Source organism: Anopheles ziemanni, chromosome X (genome assembly GCF_943734765.1).
Source record: "Anopheles ziemanni chromosome X, idAnoZiCoDA_A2_x.2, whole genome shotgun sequence".
Classification (NCBI taxonomy): Eukaryota; Metazoa; Arthropoda; class Insecta; order Diptera; family Culicidae; genus Anopheles; species Anopheles ziemanni.
Window position 1 is genome coordinate 11,792,951 of NC_080707.1, and position 17,845 is coordinate 11,810,795.

General features: G+C 42.0%; 1 protein-coding gene across 1 annotated transcript; it reads left to right on the forward strand.

The window, feature by feature from the left end:
- The first annotated feature begins 3,214 nt into the window (after positions 1 to 3,214).
- LOC131291068 (proteasome activator complex subunit 3-like) lies at positions 3,215 to 3,856 on the forward strand. The gene is made up of 2 exons (XM_058320256.1): positions 3,215 to 3,352; positions 3,431 to 3,856. The coding sequence occupies exons 1-2, from the start codon at positions 3,215 to 3,217 to the stop codon at positions 3,854 to 3,856; spliced, it is 564 nt and encodes a 187-aa protein (XP_058176239.1).
- The last annotated feature ends 13,989 nt before the right edge of the window (positions 3,857 to 17,845 follow it).

Sequence of the window (17,845 nt, forward strand, 5' to 3'; positions counted from 1 at the left end):
ATCGTTCTCTCATGATAGCACATTCCTCTGGCTGATGGTTGCATAACTGGTATGTTAGTATAATGTGGAAAAACAGTGCAAGTCTGTCATGGGAACTTTCATTATGCACTTCTCGTGCTCCAGAAAACATAACCCCTTGAAGTTATTCCAAATTGTGGATTATTTAAGATATGATTTAACATCTGACTTTCTCTACCTTGATGCGTTGCTCATAAAACATCCCACATATTAATCCCAGTAAACTAAACAGGAAACGTGATAATTGGTCCATTTTGTTGAAACAATGGAAAATGATAAGTATATTGCATCGTTCAGTATTTAACACGTTGAGTACCACGTCACCCAAAAGTGGGTGACAGCACAAACTAGTTCTAAAAAGATTGTGACCCACAAATAAATGAAACATGCAACATAAAAACTATAGTAATATTAAAAATAAGTTATTTGGGAGGCTAAGTCTTTTCTTGGCTTTCGAAAATCAAACAACCGTTTCGGTTTAACGAATGTAACAAACAAAATTTATTTAACACGTTGACTGCCATGTCACCCAAAAGTGAGTGACAGCAAAAATCAGTTCTAAAAAGTTTTTGACCCATAAATAAATGAAAATGCAACATGAAAATTATAGCAATACTTTATATCAATTCTTTGGGAAGCTAAGTTTTTGCTTAGCCTTCAAAAATCGTTGGTTTAATAAATATTATGAACAAATTATATTAAAAAAGATTGTTCTAAAAATGTGTACTAAAAACGCTTGGTACTCAACGTGCTGCAGAAGTATTGTTCGGTGATGGTTGAAGATAATAGAAAATACCGTGAGTGACATGATACGCATCGTGAAAGGATTCCTACGAAACTTTAACATAGATATATTTATGCCAATAGTTATGTGTGTGTGTGTGCGGTAAGTAAAACAAGAAACCGGAAGGCAACAGGCAAGATTGGCCCACCAGTCCACCACATCACAGCAAGCGGCACCCACCCTCCAATACGCATGCGAGCCGATCGATGTTTCAGCAAGGGGGGAGGGGGAGGGGGGCAGCATCCCCGGGGCGACCCTAGGCCGGATTAATGTCAAAATTCGGTCAAATATTTACCCACTACATATGTGCTCACGTGCGGCTTACCGGCAACCACGCGCCACTAAGAGGTCCCGCGAGGGAAAGCGACGGCGAAAGCGTGTCCTTGCGCCAGGAAACTCACACTGTGCAAATACAGTTACGCAAACAAATCCATCAGCCAGCGACCGGAAAAGCAGCAGTGTGTTATCTTTCATTAGCATCTAAACAGGGCCACAGAGCTGCCGAAAAAATGCTACGATACCGACGCGCCAAAACGGTGACTTCGGAGATTCGGATAGCAACATTTGGTGGTGATATGCAACACTTAATTGAATATTTCTAGCTGCTCGTTCAAAAAATATACCTCAATGTTGAACGGGTTTGATTCACTCACATACAATCTTTTACCGTCAATGAACATCGTAAAATGTATCTTAAACTAATACGGCACGCTTTTCCATCCATCTTTGAAATTTGAAAACGCAAATGCATTTAACACGTTGACTGCCAAACGTTTTTAGTACCCTTTTTTAGTGCAATCTTGTTTAATATAATTTGTTTATAACATTTACTAAACCAACGATTGTTGAAGGCTAAATAAAAAGTTAGCCCTTCAAAGAATTTATATAAAATATTTCTATAATTTTTATGTTGTATTTTCATGTACTTATGGATTAAAAACGTTTTAGAACTGAATTTTGGCTGTCACCCACTTTTGGGTGACATGGCAGTCAACGTGTTACACCGACGGGTTATGAAGGCTAAGCAAGGATTTAGCTTTCCAAAGAATTGATATTAAATATTATTTAAAATTTTATTTTGCACTTTCATTGATTTATGGGACAAACATTTTTTAGAACTAATTAAAGCTGGCTATCAAAACTAAATGAATGAATGCTTGAATGAAAAATTTCAGATTTTGTCTCCACAACAAGAATGCATGATTTATGAAGGCAATTCTTTTCAGGATCTGTCAAGTCATATGAAGTCATATGATCCCCTTAACACGTTGACTGCCATGTCACCCAAAATAAATAAATGAAAATGCAACATAAAAGTTATAGTAATATTTTATATAAATTCTTTGGGAATCTAAGTTTTAGCTTAGCCTTCAAAAATCGTTGGTTTAATAAATATTATAAACAAATTATATTAATAAAGATTGTACTAAAAAAGTGTGCTAAAAACGCTTGGCAGTCAACGTGTTAAGCGTAAAACGTTAATTTATTAACAACCTAGTAATGCAAAATAACCCAAAAAAAAAAGTGTGCTAAACGTATGGAAGTTAACGAGTTAACGTTATTGCATCATGTTTTTTTTACATTGCCTAATTAAGCCGATAACGCACTTCAGATGCCGGTGCATTAATGTTCTCCCAAATATGGGTACAATATGGATCCAATCACACGAAGCCCACGGTGAGTATGGGGTTCAAAATGAAAGGGTTCAGTATAGAACAAAATTCATAAGTGAATGTGCCTAACCCTTCCTAACCTTTCTTTAATCCTTAACGTTCATACTTTTCGAAACGCAGTTAACACGTTCACCACCGAAAATTTTTAGAACATGTTTTCAATACAATTGTATTTGATGAAATTTCGTTTCGAATTGTCGACTGTCGACGACTATGTGGAGGTACATTTTGGAGGTACACCTTTATAGTAGTAGACTATATTAGAAACTTTATTTTGTTTAAACCGTCTCTTCGCTTGGTTTTCTAAAACTATTTTGGTTTAATAAATTTGTAAAAAAAAATTAGCACAAATGATAGTACTAAAACCAAAAACCAGGTGGTCAAAAGTATGGGATGAAGCTGAGACCACTGAACTAGGTAACGAAAGGGCTATTCTGGGTATCCCGCTGCATGCTGATAGTTGCATATGAAGCCGAGGTAAATAATAAGCTGTTGTATGTTATGCACTGAATTGCATAACAAATTAATTAATCATCTCTCCAGGTTGGCAGTCGGATTGATATTATTTTGGAATCGGAACTAAGTTCCCCTGCCATGCAGATAAGTCCAGCATCGGTGGTGCATCTCTACCGCTGCCTAAAGCCGTTACCACAGCAACGCACCAGTTAAATGCTGCAAAGATTAGTTGAAGTTGAAGAGTGATTGATTGAAGATTTATTAAAATTATAATCGCTAAAAGATGTCGTCGGAAACTTATGAACTAGCGCAATATTTAATCCAAACCATAAAACAAGCAAAACAGCTTGTAAATTGCACCATCGCTAGTCGGATGCTCGAAATTAAGGATATTTTCCCGGTGTGTTACGATGTGAAGCAGGTATGTGGCTGCAACACCACCTTGCTGAATCATTCAATTACTAATTTGGATTTCTTTTTCCCATTCCTCCACCCGCAGGAAACGGAACCGGACGAGGGCGAATTGATGAAGTGTAGCGAGACCCTGAAGGCTGCAACTGAAAGTGCAAGCCGAATCTTCACCGCCGCCCTCCAAGACTGCCATCTGCTGATCATGGCCCTCGAATATATGCAGCCGATTGATGAAAGCGGAGCGAAAGCCAAGCAGGAGCTATGCGCTCGAGTATCGGCGGCCGAACAGATGGCATATGAATACTTCCGCCTGATTCCGCTGTACCATTTAACTCGCGCCGACATAGCCGTGAATAAGCAAAAGTTCCCCCAGGTGAAAGATTTTGCCGATGCCTTGCAGAAGATGGACAACTTGCAGTTGATGGCTGTGGGCAGTTTCTTAAAACAATTGTTTCATCGTTATTCTGAAATCCACGACATGGCCATATACGCGTTCAAAAAGATGACTCCTTAAAACGCAACAGAAGAGGGAGATATCAATTGTTAAATTCATACCATTAAAAAAGATAATTTGTAGATTGTAATCCAATTGACTAATTATCGACATAATAAAATCATTCCGGTAACACCGTATATATAGCGTCTCTTAGCAACCATTGTGTTAATATTTGCCTGTAGATGACACGAGACCTTTGCTATGGCAATGGGATTAGCGTTCTGCGTGTTTTCACACAAATATTCAAGCGTTTTATTCAATTTTATTCCAATAAAAAGATAGGCAGGTAAGTATAGCATCGTATAAGGTTTTCGTTTCGATGGCATCACTCCTGGAAAATAGTGTTATGCCTTGGTAAGAATCGAAAAATGGTACTAAATCGACCCGGCAAAGCGGGGTAACGTGGAGCAAGCACTGCTCACCAGTACGGATCTCAGTACGGAAAAAAGGAAAATAAACGCCTTCTATATATGTGCACCAAACCAAATATCAACGTAATGTGGGACCGCAAATGAAAAGGTCCAGTTTGGAGCAGAATTTACAAGTGAACAGCAGTGAGTTTTCCTACCGCATTATGAGCTAACCCAACGCAGTTTCCCCATTAGCCGGTGCCGGTGTGCCATGGCGCTTCTTTTATGATTTCCTCATGCGCACACGGTTTGGAAAAAAACAACAACAAAACCCACCATCATTAGCGCGCGTCCCCATAAACGTCGCCGGGCGGAAGCGAGGTCGGATGAAGGTCGAACCCTGGCCCTGGCTGGAAAGTGCCTCGAGGCCACGTCGGAGCAAACCGTCCCGTCACGAACGGGGAACGGGGGTTCTCCGGTTGGCTGGGGACAAAACAAAGAAGCAAACAAAAAAACACCTCAACACCAACCTGGGACGCCATTTAGGATACAGGCACTGTCCAGATTCCCATACCCCCGCCCCCTCCCTCCGCGCGTTGCCAGCGTCCTGTGCCGTTTTTCTTTGCGTTTTATTTTATATTATACATGCTGTTACTCCACCACGGAGGACACAACGGCGCAACCCCATCATCATGGTGCGGATTGCTTAGCATAAATTCAAAGTGTTCCGGCCGAAACAACTGTTCGACACGTGATTTTTCACTCAACCCACTTCACACTCCCACTGGCCAGACCATTCCGCTTCCTGTTGCTACATCCAACCATACTCCCATCTCCTTTCGAGGCATCCGAACCGAGAACGTCTACCATTCTATGTTTGTTGTTAAACTTTACATTCTTAGGCGGGCTGTGTAAACTTGAGGAGAAGTCTTTTTATTGTCTATAACATACATTATGACGCAAGCAGAAGCTCATACATATAAAAATATACATTTTTTAAAATACATTAAAGATGTTGATAAGTATTACAAATTAGATTGAAACACATGGTTTCTTTAGGTCTATAATACAAAAGCGCGATTCCCTAATAATTATGTTACTTTTTACCATCAATATCACAATTATGTCGGGTAGTAATCTAAATGTTCCTTCATATTTAATGGAAAGGATAGTGAATAATAATTGAAAATGAAAATTTAATGCTTCAACTAATGTCCATTCGAATATCTTATGCACGAAAAATCATTTTATAAGAAGCTAACAGCTTACGCACGAAATAGGAAAGTAAAAAGAGATCAAAACTACTTTCCTAGGAAGCGTAACTGATCAAACTCTTCTACGACGCAATAACAGATCGAAATCGAAAGCTCTCATATTTTGTAAGTAGATTAAAAGAGTTAATAAATATTACAAACAGATTAAATTAGCAGCTTCATCAATATAATTATTTTTTGTTACAAAACCTGCCATCAACAATGCGAAACATGATTATTTTGGAACTACTTTTTTGTAGTGTAAGATTGGATAAGCTCTAAAGTAGTTTACAACAATGGGATTTCTCATTTTGTTATCCTTTTGCATACATATATGTGTTATACTCTTTTTGTAAAATACATTTGAATCAAATATCTTCGTTCTTGTAAAACCGTCTAACGTACGTTTGAAACAATACGATAAGCAACGAAACAATCAACCGAGCGAGAGGTTTGGATTTTATTTTAAATTTGAGCACATTAGGTTATGCTTTTGATTTGATAGTCTCTTTGTTTTCCGAGCGCTTCCTGCATCGTTCGGATTCCTTCCAGCCATTACGTTACTTTCATTTTCATTTCATTTCCCGTCTGCTACACGCACTGGAGCAGGAAAAATTAAACATTCATTTTGGGGGGTTTGCAATGATTTTCGCGTTCGCGATACTTTCCCACCCTCGCCACTCTGGCATTCCGATGCGAAAACCGGCCCTACGGAACGGCTCCACTCACGCGAGCGTTACGGGAGGCATGTAAGGCCACCCCACCAAGTGTGTACGTGTTTCATGTAAGCAAATGGAATTAATAATCATTTTCTTGTCGTCACCCTCGGGGCGCCGTTCCGATCCGTCAACGCCAACCAATCAACCCCGAACGGACCGACTACTTCCACCCATGTTGTTTCGTTCGTTCGTTCGATTCGATTGCATGTGTACTTTTCCACTCGCTTTCTTCGACGGCGGTAAAAAATGCTATTTTACGATCATGTTCCTATCGGCGTGGTTGCTTTCCGCATGGAAATGTAATTCTCCCTAAGCTGTTTCAACCCGTTTCTTGCTGTTTCGAATACGTTTCATTTCCGACTTTCTGTCGCAGGTTTTAGCATACGGGAAGGAATAGTTCATGTAAAGGAATACCTCATCCAAGCTTTGTCCCTACCATAACCCTTCTTACTTTCCAACTACAAAAGAAGATGAGTTTGTTTCTAAACAAACGGCATTCTCGCGGGAACTATTTCTTAATTCGGTTTTTGGTTTTGTTTCCTACTCCCTCGCGCTACACATCCGGGCTGCGCTGTTGGACGCGTTGATTAGTTTGAGCTGCATGCGTTCGTGCCTTTCCCTATTTTCCAAGGCGCACATTTCCCACCAGTGTGTTTATTTCCCAGTGTGTTTATTTTCCACCAAACAGCTGTGTTTTTATAAACATTTTTCCTGTTCCGCATGCGTTGTGTTTTCAGCGCTATACGAAAGGTTGGCAACTTTGCAGTCTGACACACTCATTGTAATTCGTCATAATCTTCAACGTACACGTATCACGTTGACACGCAAATATGCTGCGACGATCGAAAGAACTAGTATGACACGTTATTTGAAATGTTAGGAGTAAAATTGAAGGTAAATAGTTTTAAGATATAAAAAATGAAATCCCTTATTTGTGGTTCACAACAAAACACAAGCTTTTGGGTTGTAAAAACACAATCTCTCATAATGTCATAATAATAAATGTTTTCAATAAATAAAATAAATGTTTTCAAACAATGCTACTAATTCTTCTTCCTATTCCTCTACACTCTACGGTAAAAATACCGATTTCAGGTCTTGCTGCTAGTTAGGACTTCTTCTATCGGAGGTATGTAGAGATGCTCGCCCGTGTAGGTGGTCGCTACCACAACGATGCACAGAGCGAGCCGCGCATTTTATTGCGCGGCTACAATCTTATTTAACCGATAAACAATTCTGCATCCAAATCAACAAGCCGTCGCTAGCGATCCCGATTTTGCGACGTGCGCGGTTCGCTATTTATACGTTGTTTTGTGTTTACAAAAAGCATTGCAAATTATTGCACTAGGGCCACTTTTAACGGCCCCCGGAATGATGCCGCTTTTGCGGCGAAATCAAACGGCAACCAGCTGGAAGCAGCCGTCAGCGGGATCGGAGCAGCAACCCGTCAAGCCCGTTTGTTATATGTTGCGGCCCTTCTGTGCGTGTTGAAAAAAGGAGGGAAAATAAAGGGAACGTATAAACTCCATTAAACAAACCTTTTAGCCACCACCGATACCGAGTCACGGGGAATAAGTTTAAAACTTATTGAATAGCTGTCAGCATCTTGAGGCTTGAGCTGTGTTTCATGCGGTGTCATAAATTCCCAATTGTGATAACGCTCAGAGTGTTTTACCCACTGAAGAGTAACATAGTAAAATGGAAGATTGACAGCCTCCACATCCAACCCTCAACGTATCATTCCATTGGCAGTTTATTTAGGTTCCGCTCTACACTCTCAATGAGTAGCAGTAGTAATTTTATTTAATCATAAATTGTATAGCTTTACAAAGGTAGTTACAATAATTTTTGCTTGTTTTATGAGTTCGGTAACACCTCTCCGCATTGCTGTTCAACGAATTGGTAGACTGTCTATTGATTAATATTTACTTGGAGTATATAATTGAATTCTGGGAATTTTATTATTACTCACGTTATTAAACCCGGTTGATTTTTTATTTTTATCTTTTTGATTACGTTGTGTATATTTGAAGGTTTAATAAGCTCAGAATATTTGAAATTGACACTCTCAATGAACCAATGACAATGAATCTCAGTTAAAAGAATAAATAGTTTGGTTGATATCAACACGGAAGTATTTCTTGATGACTTTTAGTGAGTTATTGACGCACTTATTTGCTTATTTATATTATTTGCACACTGCATTGCTTATTGTAAGTATTTTTTTTCTGTGCAGTTTGTGAATGGATTAATCATTTAGGAACATTTCGTTTTTTCTTCACTCGACCGTCCATTTGGAGTTGAGTTTCCGAAAACAATCGAATGGAACTATACTCGTAGTTTCATAAACAGATTTCTGCAATACTTGACTTGAGTCGCGAACGGAAACAGTCCAGATTTTGCCACGAAAAAGTTCCCACCGAAAGAGTTCCTCCTTTTCTTCCCATGACCATCGTGTCTGCTGTTGCAAAACTTTCCACTTTACCCCTTCTTTTCCCTGTGCCGAAGAAAAACACACAAAAAAATGTTGAAAAATCCTTTCTTCAGCTATAAAAAAAACGCCGATCTGCATGTACGGATGCCGTTTGCCTCGTTTTCGTTCGCTTCTCAAATTCGCTTAAATGAAATGTTGTTTTTTCTGCAAATAAAAGGTCGGACGAAAGAAAGAATGCAAGCTGTCCACCGTGCGCAAATTCCCTTTTTAAAGTCAGCCAAAAGTCTCTTTCTGCCTTTCAAGATCCTTTCTTTAGGTGCCACCGGTCCGGGCAGACGGTTCACTTTTCCTGGATGAGCAAATTTGCATACCGGGTTTCTTTTTTCTTTTTTTTTGCGAATGTTCGAATGTCTGGCGTATTCGTTCCGACCCGTGTTTGATTTTTCGAAACGAAAATGCACCTTTTGCCGGACACCAACGCAGCATATCCGACGGGACGGGACTCGAAAAAGGCGTTCGAATCAGAGCGCCTTTTCTTCGAACCCGGTGCAATTCGATGCTATTTGGTTTGTTTGGACGCCGGTGCTCTCGTGCATTTTAATGTCGGAACGATGCCCAGTGGTACGCTGGAAGCTAGCGAAGACGAAACGAGATGAACCGGGTAGCATCCCCAACCCCCGACCCGGCCAAATATGATGTTCATGCAAAAGCAACTGTTTGGTGCTTGAGTCGACTATGCGCGCTGTGGGAAAATTTTATTACACCTCATAGCCAACCACGTCTATATTTAAGTTTGTTTGCCACGGTAGAAAACGTTACGAGGGTTAAACGGTAAGCTTGGAGTGGGTTCGTTGGAAAAGCAATTGCCTGCAATTCCATCGATATCCTAATTTTGTCGGTGAAAAGTGGAAATATTCCTTCGTCTGTAATTTTAAGCATAATTGAATGATAATTGAGAGTGAAACTTTAATATTTCAATCAATGTCCACTCGAATATCTTATGCGGGAAACAACTTTTCGCATTTGCATGGCAACAACATAAATTGGTAAAAGCTCTTGTCTTAGAGGAACAAAACGTCTTTCCTAGGAAGCGTACCGCTAACTGATAACACTTTTCTTCAATCCAATCCATGAAGATCGAAATCTCAACCTCGCAAGTTTACATCGATCTTCGCCAACAATTTCATCCGAACTATCTTCAAAGCTGACAGATGAAATGGTAGCGATAAGGCACGGCTCATAGTTCACAGCTAATCTTTCGATTGAGGTGAGAACTAATGGATCTTGAGAAACAAGATAGAAAGCTCGAGCCATGATAGAACTTTGATTGCGATGGAAACGTTTGTGTTCAATCCCCGGCTTTCCCGTTTAATTGGAAAGTGCTCGTCCCGTTGAGCTGGTCAGCTATCCTTTCTTGTGTTTTCTTCATCTTTATTAGATGGTCTGATCAAAGCATCTGCCATTCATTTCGCCTTAGACCTCGGGAATATGTTCTTCTAAAGTAAGAAAGAGACAGATATTTTTAATTTCCCGCAAATTACAATTTTATATGCAAATCTTACTTCATTAACTCAGCGTGCAATAGACAGCAGAAATATGTGGTGGTTGCAAAACGTGGTGAACGCTCGTGCCAGGAAGTAGTCACGTCGCAAAAAACGCCCCCGCACACCCCGTGCTTTCTACTTTTGTTATGGCAAAGTGAATGGCACACACGCCATCAAAAAGAAATATAAAACATAACGAACACATTTTATTCCTTCCCCATAAAAGAAGACTTCCCCCTTCTAACCGTTTCCCCAAAAGCCGTAAAGCTGCCGGTTCGGTTCGGCAATAAAATTCTAACTGAACATATTGAATTTTATCTATTTCAATTAGTGCTAATTCGCTCCACTGGATATTCGCGCGATCAGAGAGATGTCTCATCCCGCTCGTTCCCAAAGAAACCCTTCGCGACTTCATTAATTTTAGAAAACATCCCTAAGCTGCAGGTTCGGTAGTGGTGTGCCTCTTTGTGTTAGTTTGCGGAAAGGTCTTGGCGTTTATAATTTGATGCAAGAAGAATTCAATTTGTAATGCATGTTCGAAGCGGTATGTTTTGCAATTTAAAGGGTGAAGACAGCTGAACGCCACTGCGGAGAAGATGATATGCAGACATATTGTCTCTCGCATTGCAATGCGATGGTATTGTGCAGATGGCTTCCCTGAAACACCGCATGTACGTCCCCCATCATCCCGACGAGGTGCGAGAACTGAGGCGGACAGACACGATTTAGGTTTAGCATGCGGAAGGTGAATCGTGCAAACGCTAGTTACCCATGTTTCCTGCTGGCTGTCGAAGTCGTCCTCCTTTAGGATCGTAAATAACCGGCGAACGGGAGGGCGCTAATTGCTCGCCGGGTTGCGGCCGTTTGGTGTTGAAGGAATAAGACACTACACCTGGTTGTACTTTAGCGTCCCAAGGAAGTACACCACGTTCCGTTACTGCTCGCCCGAACACATACTGGACTCTTTATTCACTTGTCACCAGCGTCTCATCGACCCGGAGCTAGACACACACACACAGACCACTTTTACTTGCTTGTCGGGAACCACTTGCTTGTCGAGAGGCGCAACGCTACCGAAAATGGCCGATCGTAAACTAAACACTTTATGGAAGAAAGAAGTCACGTAGCGACGAGTTAGACGGCTGATTTCAAGCTCTTGTTGGTGAGTTGTTATTGCATCTTTTGATGACACAATTTTACAAGCGAGGTTACACTGGCTGAAAACCGTGTCCAGGGTCTTCTTAATGACGATGGACACGCATTCCCTCCTAAGAGGACTTCGAAAACATGCGATACAAGGCTAGACACAGTTTAAAACGAGTGCATAATAGACTAAACGTGTTAAGGAACATTCGACCAATGGTTCTGGAACACTCTATCAATTCAATATCGAATAGGTATGCCTTAAAAATGTAACCTCCAAGGAATTTGTAAATTATAAAATATTAAAAACTTAACCTGACACTTGAGACGACAGGATTGCACGGAGACAAATAGAAGTCGCAGCTATACTCTTTCTGGCTTCATTCATTGACTTATTAAAAACCTCTAAATAATGCAACCCGGCTTGGATGCGGACTACGCCGTCGAACACGAGCTGAGTACAGCGCAGGTTGGTTACGAAACGCTGACCTAAATTTACAAACCATTTCAGTCGGTTTTTTGACGGGATCACAAACCTCTAAAAAAAAGAAGAGGAGCAGAAAAGTCAACATTATTTTCTTTTCTGTCGAAATTCTTTGTGCTGCACGAGCGAGCAAATAAAAACGTTCCGCACCGCATGTGCTCGAAGAGTTAAAATCGGCCAAAGTCAACCGTCGAAGAATGCCGGAGAATTTGGAGCTCGAGTTTAGTATGGTCTTGGTTGGATTCTTGACTTTTTTTGTTTTCGCACGCCCGCCGTGTGTTTGCAAGCAGGAAAAACATCCAATAAATCCCAGATCCCGTAATAGACATCGCTGCACGTCCGCTGCTTTCTCTCTAAAGTTATCCAAGGCACGATAAGCATTTTATCTTATCTAGGGCTGCTGTAAGCAAGCGGAGTTTCCTGCAAAACGTTCCAGTTAATCATACCAAGCTGTCGCCTAAGCTGCTGCGCACAATAAACTAAAGTAAATATTGCTACTGTCTTCGAATGGGTAAACGAAATTTAATCCAGAACGCTCCAGACTAGCATATAACAGTGTATTTAATTGTAGCAATCCTATTACATTCGATCCCAACACCAGTCGCATTGTTTTTAGAACAGAAAATGTGTAAAAAAAATAACACTCGAACGGTTCGTCGAACTGAAAGCGATTAAACTCTGTAAAGGCGCAATGTTATTTTAGGCCAACATACCATTAGCAAACGCTTTAAATAAATCGAATCGTGGCTCTTCTGGGATATGGTACCAAAAAGCAATGATTATTTGGTTGTATTTAAGAATACAACACTAGTTTAAATAGTTTCACTTGCTCTACTTGTATCATATGTTATATTGTTTCAATACAACTTCTCTTACCAATGAACAAGAAGCCCTTTGAACTCTATGTCTATTATCCAAACAATTTAGTTTTGTATCGTACACACAAAAATAATATCACCTCTTCACAATACTTATAACAGCAAATAAAACATGAACAAAATCCCCCCGGCAAATCTTTAAAATTTCCAAACCTAAATAACTCGATGGCTTCCCGTAACTTAAGTAGTACACGATCGATGTTTGCATTTCTAATGAACTCAAATTACAAAATCAATTCAAGAAACGTAACGGTTCTTGTTTAATACACTTTACGAATGCAACCATTTGTTTTTGCCTTTAAACTGGAGCAAGGACAACTACGATTTATAAAAAAATAGTTGTATAAAATTTAAAGGAAAAAGAACACTACTTGATTTTCATCGAAGTGGTAAATTTGTAAAGTAAAGGTAAATGGCATAGCAATAGTTTCTTGCTGATATACTATCGGTCACTTGTCTGTACCACTCAACTATTTTATGTTGATTTGAGTGGTTTAATTCAATAAACATGAGTGCGAGCAAAAGCAATAACTTAATGAACGCCCGCATTTGCAATTGTTCTGCACGGTGTCAATCTACAGAATATAGGCGACACGGTAAAAACCTCTTAACGACCAGGGAGATACGGTTTTCTTATTTTATAACTTTCTGCGGCGACCGATTGTGGATGCCACGGCCAACGGTTTCACATGTCCATCGGGTGTAGGATAAAGCACGTGGGGCAACGAAGCATGCCAATAAAGCGAGCGATTTTACTTTTCTAATTAACTCCAGGTACCGCAACGGAACCGGCTCGTTCGGAACCGTTCTAGAGCGATCGTTTTCACTTTCTCGGAGCGGTAAGGGAAGGGAGGAAGAAAAAAGAAACCAGCGGGTTTTTTTTTCGCACAACGAACCGATGCATGTCTTCATCGTTCGTGTGAGTGGAGGAACCGGCACACGGTTGTACGATGTTTGAAAGCGATTGCCGAGGTCGAACGTTTTGCAGGGTTGTTTTGTTTTCGAAAAGCCTTTTTTGCCGATTCCGATTGATCGTGCGAACGGAATGTGAGTTCACAAGTTTCCCTTCACACCCGTCGCTCCGTGCAGCGCAAACCGTGGACGCGTGGAACCGTTTTTGATTGATAGATGCTTCAAGTTGATTGGGAAATGTATCCGTGGTTAAGGTGCACCGAAATCCAGCCACAACCGTCCGTCTTTGGTTTCGCGGCATGCACAGGCCACTTAGCAAACTGGCAATCCGGCCGGAGCGTTCGGGAAAAAGGTCCACACACCCGGCCGGCACGATCGCGAATGTCCGACAAGTGTGTACGGTCCATCGCCACGGCCGCGAAAGATCATGCCAACGATTGTGCCAGTTTGCTTTCAATGCTCTCACTCTTCTCTCCTCGACGTCACAACGTCCGCCGGTTTTCCGGCGGGTTTGTGGGAAAAGCGGTGCGCCGGGAGGAAGCCGTGTTTTGCTGATTCACAAACCGGTATTCGCGGGCGCCCTCGTTCGCCTTAGCCTTAGCATTGAACAGCCCGCACGGGACGGAACCACAGAATGCGCTTGCGCAGTGGCGTGCATCGCCAGAACCGCCACCACCACCACCCGGTTGTTGCGCGTTCGCCTTTCCATCTGCTCCCGGTCCGTTTCCCGAGTGAGAGAAAAATAGCACCAGGTTACGCCAGGTCGTAAACCGCCGATGGTGACGAGTAGGGAAAGGAATGTAATACACAACATCTTTCTCCTCCCGGCCGTCTCTCACTCCGATCCGATATCTGTGGATGAGGTTTTGCGGTAGGCCGTGATGTGCCAAAGGGTGAAAAGAACAATAATTCACCGATTGGCGTCACCTACCGGAGCAAGCACTGGCTGGACAGCGCTGCTGCATAACCAAACAGCTTCCACCGGAACGCATCTCGGTGCAGTGCGCCCGCGTGCTCCCTTTCTGTATGACGTACGGGCGAATGGTAACATGACGAATCGCCCCTCTGTGTGCGGTATAATTAGCTTGCTTCCCCCTGTTCACTCATGGCCACGGACCGAAGGCCGGCTTCTTGAACCCTGCGACACACCGTGCGCACGCGTGCCTCACTTATCTTCCAACGGAATACACACAGACACACCCGCTCCCCTCACGCAACAAACGTGCGTGCGTGCACACGCACCCGCGAACGTACGGCGCGCGCGTTATCGTATCGCCAAACGAACCACCAGAACCGTGCCGAGCGACGCTGGGAATCCGACTGACGCGCCGAGGCTGAAGACGATGCGCCTTCCGCGGGCTAACACATAGCCGTGCCCGCCGAACCACCGTTTGGGGGACCAACATTCGCTCCCTCCCCGTCTCCGCTAGCCGGTTCCGATCGCGCACCCACCCAACCGCACAGGTATCGGCTTCGGCAAGTGGCAAGGAAAAAAAAGAAAAATGGCACACGAAGCGATGCAAACATTTCTTTTACGGTAGATGACGTCGCACTGCAACTAAGAAAGAAAGGTGGGTGTGAGATGGATCGACACACATTAAGAGATAGCAGGAGAAGGGCGCTACCGGGTGCGAGCTCAATCCGGCTCAAGGCACTATCAAAGTGCAGCATAACTGAACGCTCTATGCTCACTGCGAAGTGCATAAGAAAAAGTACCCTCGGTGATGCGCTCTGTCATTGTTTTCCTGTTCTGGCTTTGTTCAGTTCTTTTCAACGTCTTATTTACTTATTTCCATCCTTGCATACCTCTTCACTACTTATTTAGTGATATTCAAAAACTTAACCAAGCAAAGGCACTAGCAACCGATCACAAAACCGTTCGTTAAGGATGTAACTTTAAAGAATACAGGAAAGGAAAAACAAGATCCATTCAATCAAATTAATTCAAAACAATAAAAACAATTATAGTACGGAATCCAAGATCTTGCTATCGTTCGAAAGTATACATAAAAGGATGCTTCTAATATCTCCGGCAGATGAAACGTTATGTAAGACAAGGTGATTCACTAACTATGTTGCCCTTCACTAGATAGATTAACTAGAATAGATATGCCAAGGCCCAGACGAGTTGGTAAATCCATATGCTGATAACAGTTCCATAATAATACCAGTTCTTAAAAATATCGAAAACGTTAAAAAAACTATTTGTAAATGGAATTCTAATCGGGAGTAAAACTAAACTACCGAAAATGCGTATCTATAGACATAGGATTCATATCCATATCCGCATTAGAATATCAGTAGTTGGAATAAAATATAAACTGAATAAAATGATAGGATTTATTTCCTTAGACTCACTACGGCTAACAATCAATCTGAACAAGGAAGCGAATACCCACAATTGAGCGGTCAAAAGAAGAACTGTTCCCTGTTTATGCCTCCACAGGTTTCGCCGAGTACGCTCGGCACTAAAAAGAGTTTGTAAGATCCAGCCACCTTACGTTCAGTGGCGCACAATAGCATTTGTTTGAATGTAAAGTAAAACGGGTGGATCAATAAAACGTCCTTCTGAGACATGCAATAGTGGGTCCTCCTTTTCGAACAATCGACGAAGGAAACCATTGTATGCACAATTGAAGACTTACACCATACCATTCCATTACTTGCAATAGATTCGACTGTCTAGCGTGTGGTGTAGTGGAGAATATAATCAATGCAAACCACATATGAAAACTAACAACAAAATCTAATCCATAACCTCGAAACATACATTACTCATCACAGTTTAACTCAACATGATCCATGCTGGAGGCATTTGTCAAGTACCCATCCATCGGTTGCATCAACATAAAACCGTGCTCACACGAGATGTGTCTGTGTGTGTACGGTCGGAACACAAGACGACCGGAGAAGGTCTCAAGATCCTTACTGAAAAACAAACTGAAAACAATGTTCTTGTTTTCATGGCAATCGAGGGAAAAAATCAGAAAAACTAACTCCTGTGCCGACTGTGCAAACTAGTTGATGTGCAACAACAAATAAACAACACTAACAAACTCCTACTCAGCATCTGTTTCTGTTTGCGACAACGTTTCGGCAAAAGCAAAGTTTTCCTAGCAGAGCGTTGGCTGCTGGTTGGCCCACCGGTTTTATAGAGACGCCGGAGTAGAAGGCTGCAATCAGCTCGATTCGGTTGGCAGGAAGTAGTTAGTTTAGGTCTCGTCTTTTCTCCCCCCTCCCTTTTGTTCCGGTGCGCACGGTCACCAGTTTCCTGTTTCCCTCGATCACACCATTCAGTCAAGATAAGCAGTAGGACAGAAAGGCACAGGAAAACGTGCCGGAGAGGGGGGGGGGGGGGGGGGGGGGTGAAGGTACCTACGCAAGAAACTTCTAAGGGCACTCCCATGCACGGCTTTCTTTTATCGGTCTTGCTCGATCCACAAACGGGCGCGTGTGTTTCATAATCAACTGTGAAACTTTTGCACCAAAAACACTTGCGGTTGCTCCAAAAAGAATGGTACATTTTGGCCAACCGTTGGCCCACCCCGAAAGTACATGTTAGGGTACATTTTTTTCTAAGTTGCTGACGGGTTCGTCCTTATCTCGAGTAACTTACGGGTCATCCAGCTTATACGGTGTTCCCCCATTCCATCGTTGGATTCAGTTTCGCTAGCTGGTCGGTTCCTTTGTAATCGTTGCACAAGCACCACAAGCACAGGTGAGTGTAGGTTCGATAGGAAAGCATCCTTTCTGATAGCTTTGAGAGCGCGTTTCCAGATGAAATGTTTAATCAATACGCTCGCTTAACGGCCATGCGCAAATCCCAGATGGTTATTAGTTCACGTACCCTAAAAGCAGATAAAATTATTATGCGAAGCAATAATGCTTCGCACATTAGCATTTGACTGGCATTTAGCGATTCAGTACTATCTTCAGCCCTCGTACCATGTCAACTGTCTTCCAATCTAGTTTCTTGCTCCAAAGCACTTTTTGCTTAGTATAGATCAATTGAGTAAGCTTAAGCTTATCCAAGTGCCATCATTGCGGGCGGCCACAGCCTCTATTTTGTTCGTTGCCCGGTTGATTCTATACGTGCTTTATAATGTTTTTGTGCAGCTCCATTAGGCTCAGACCCATTTGGGGCTTGGCGTGCTTTCGTCTTGCAATTGATAAACACCGACATCCATGCCTTCTGATCGACTTCGTCCACCAAATGATATGATCCATTTTGACCAACCGATGGCCCCCCGAAAACACATGTTAGGGTACATTTTTTCTAAGGTGCTTACG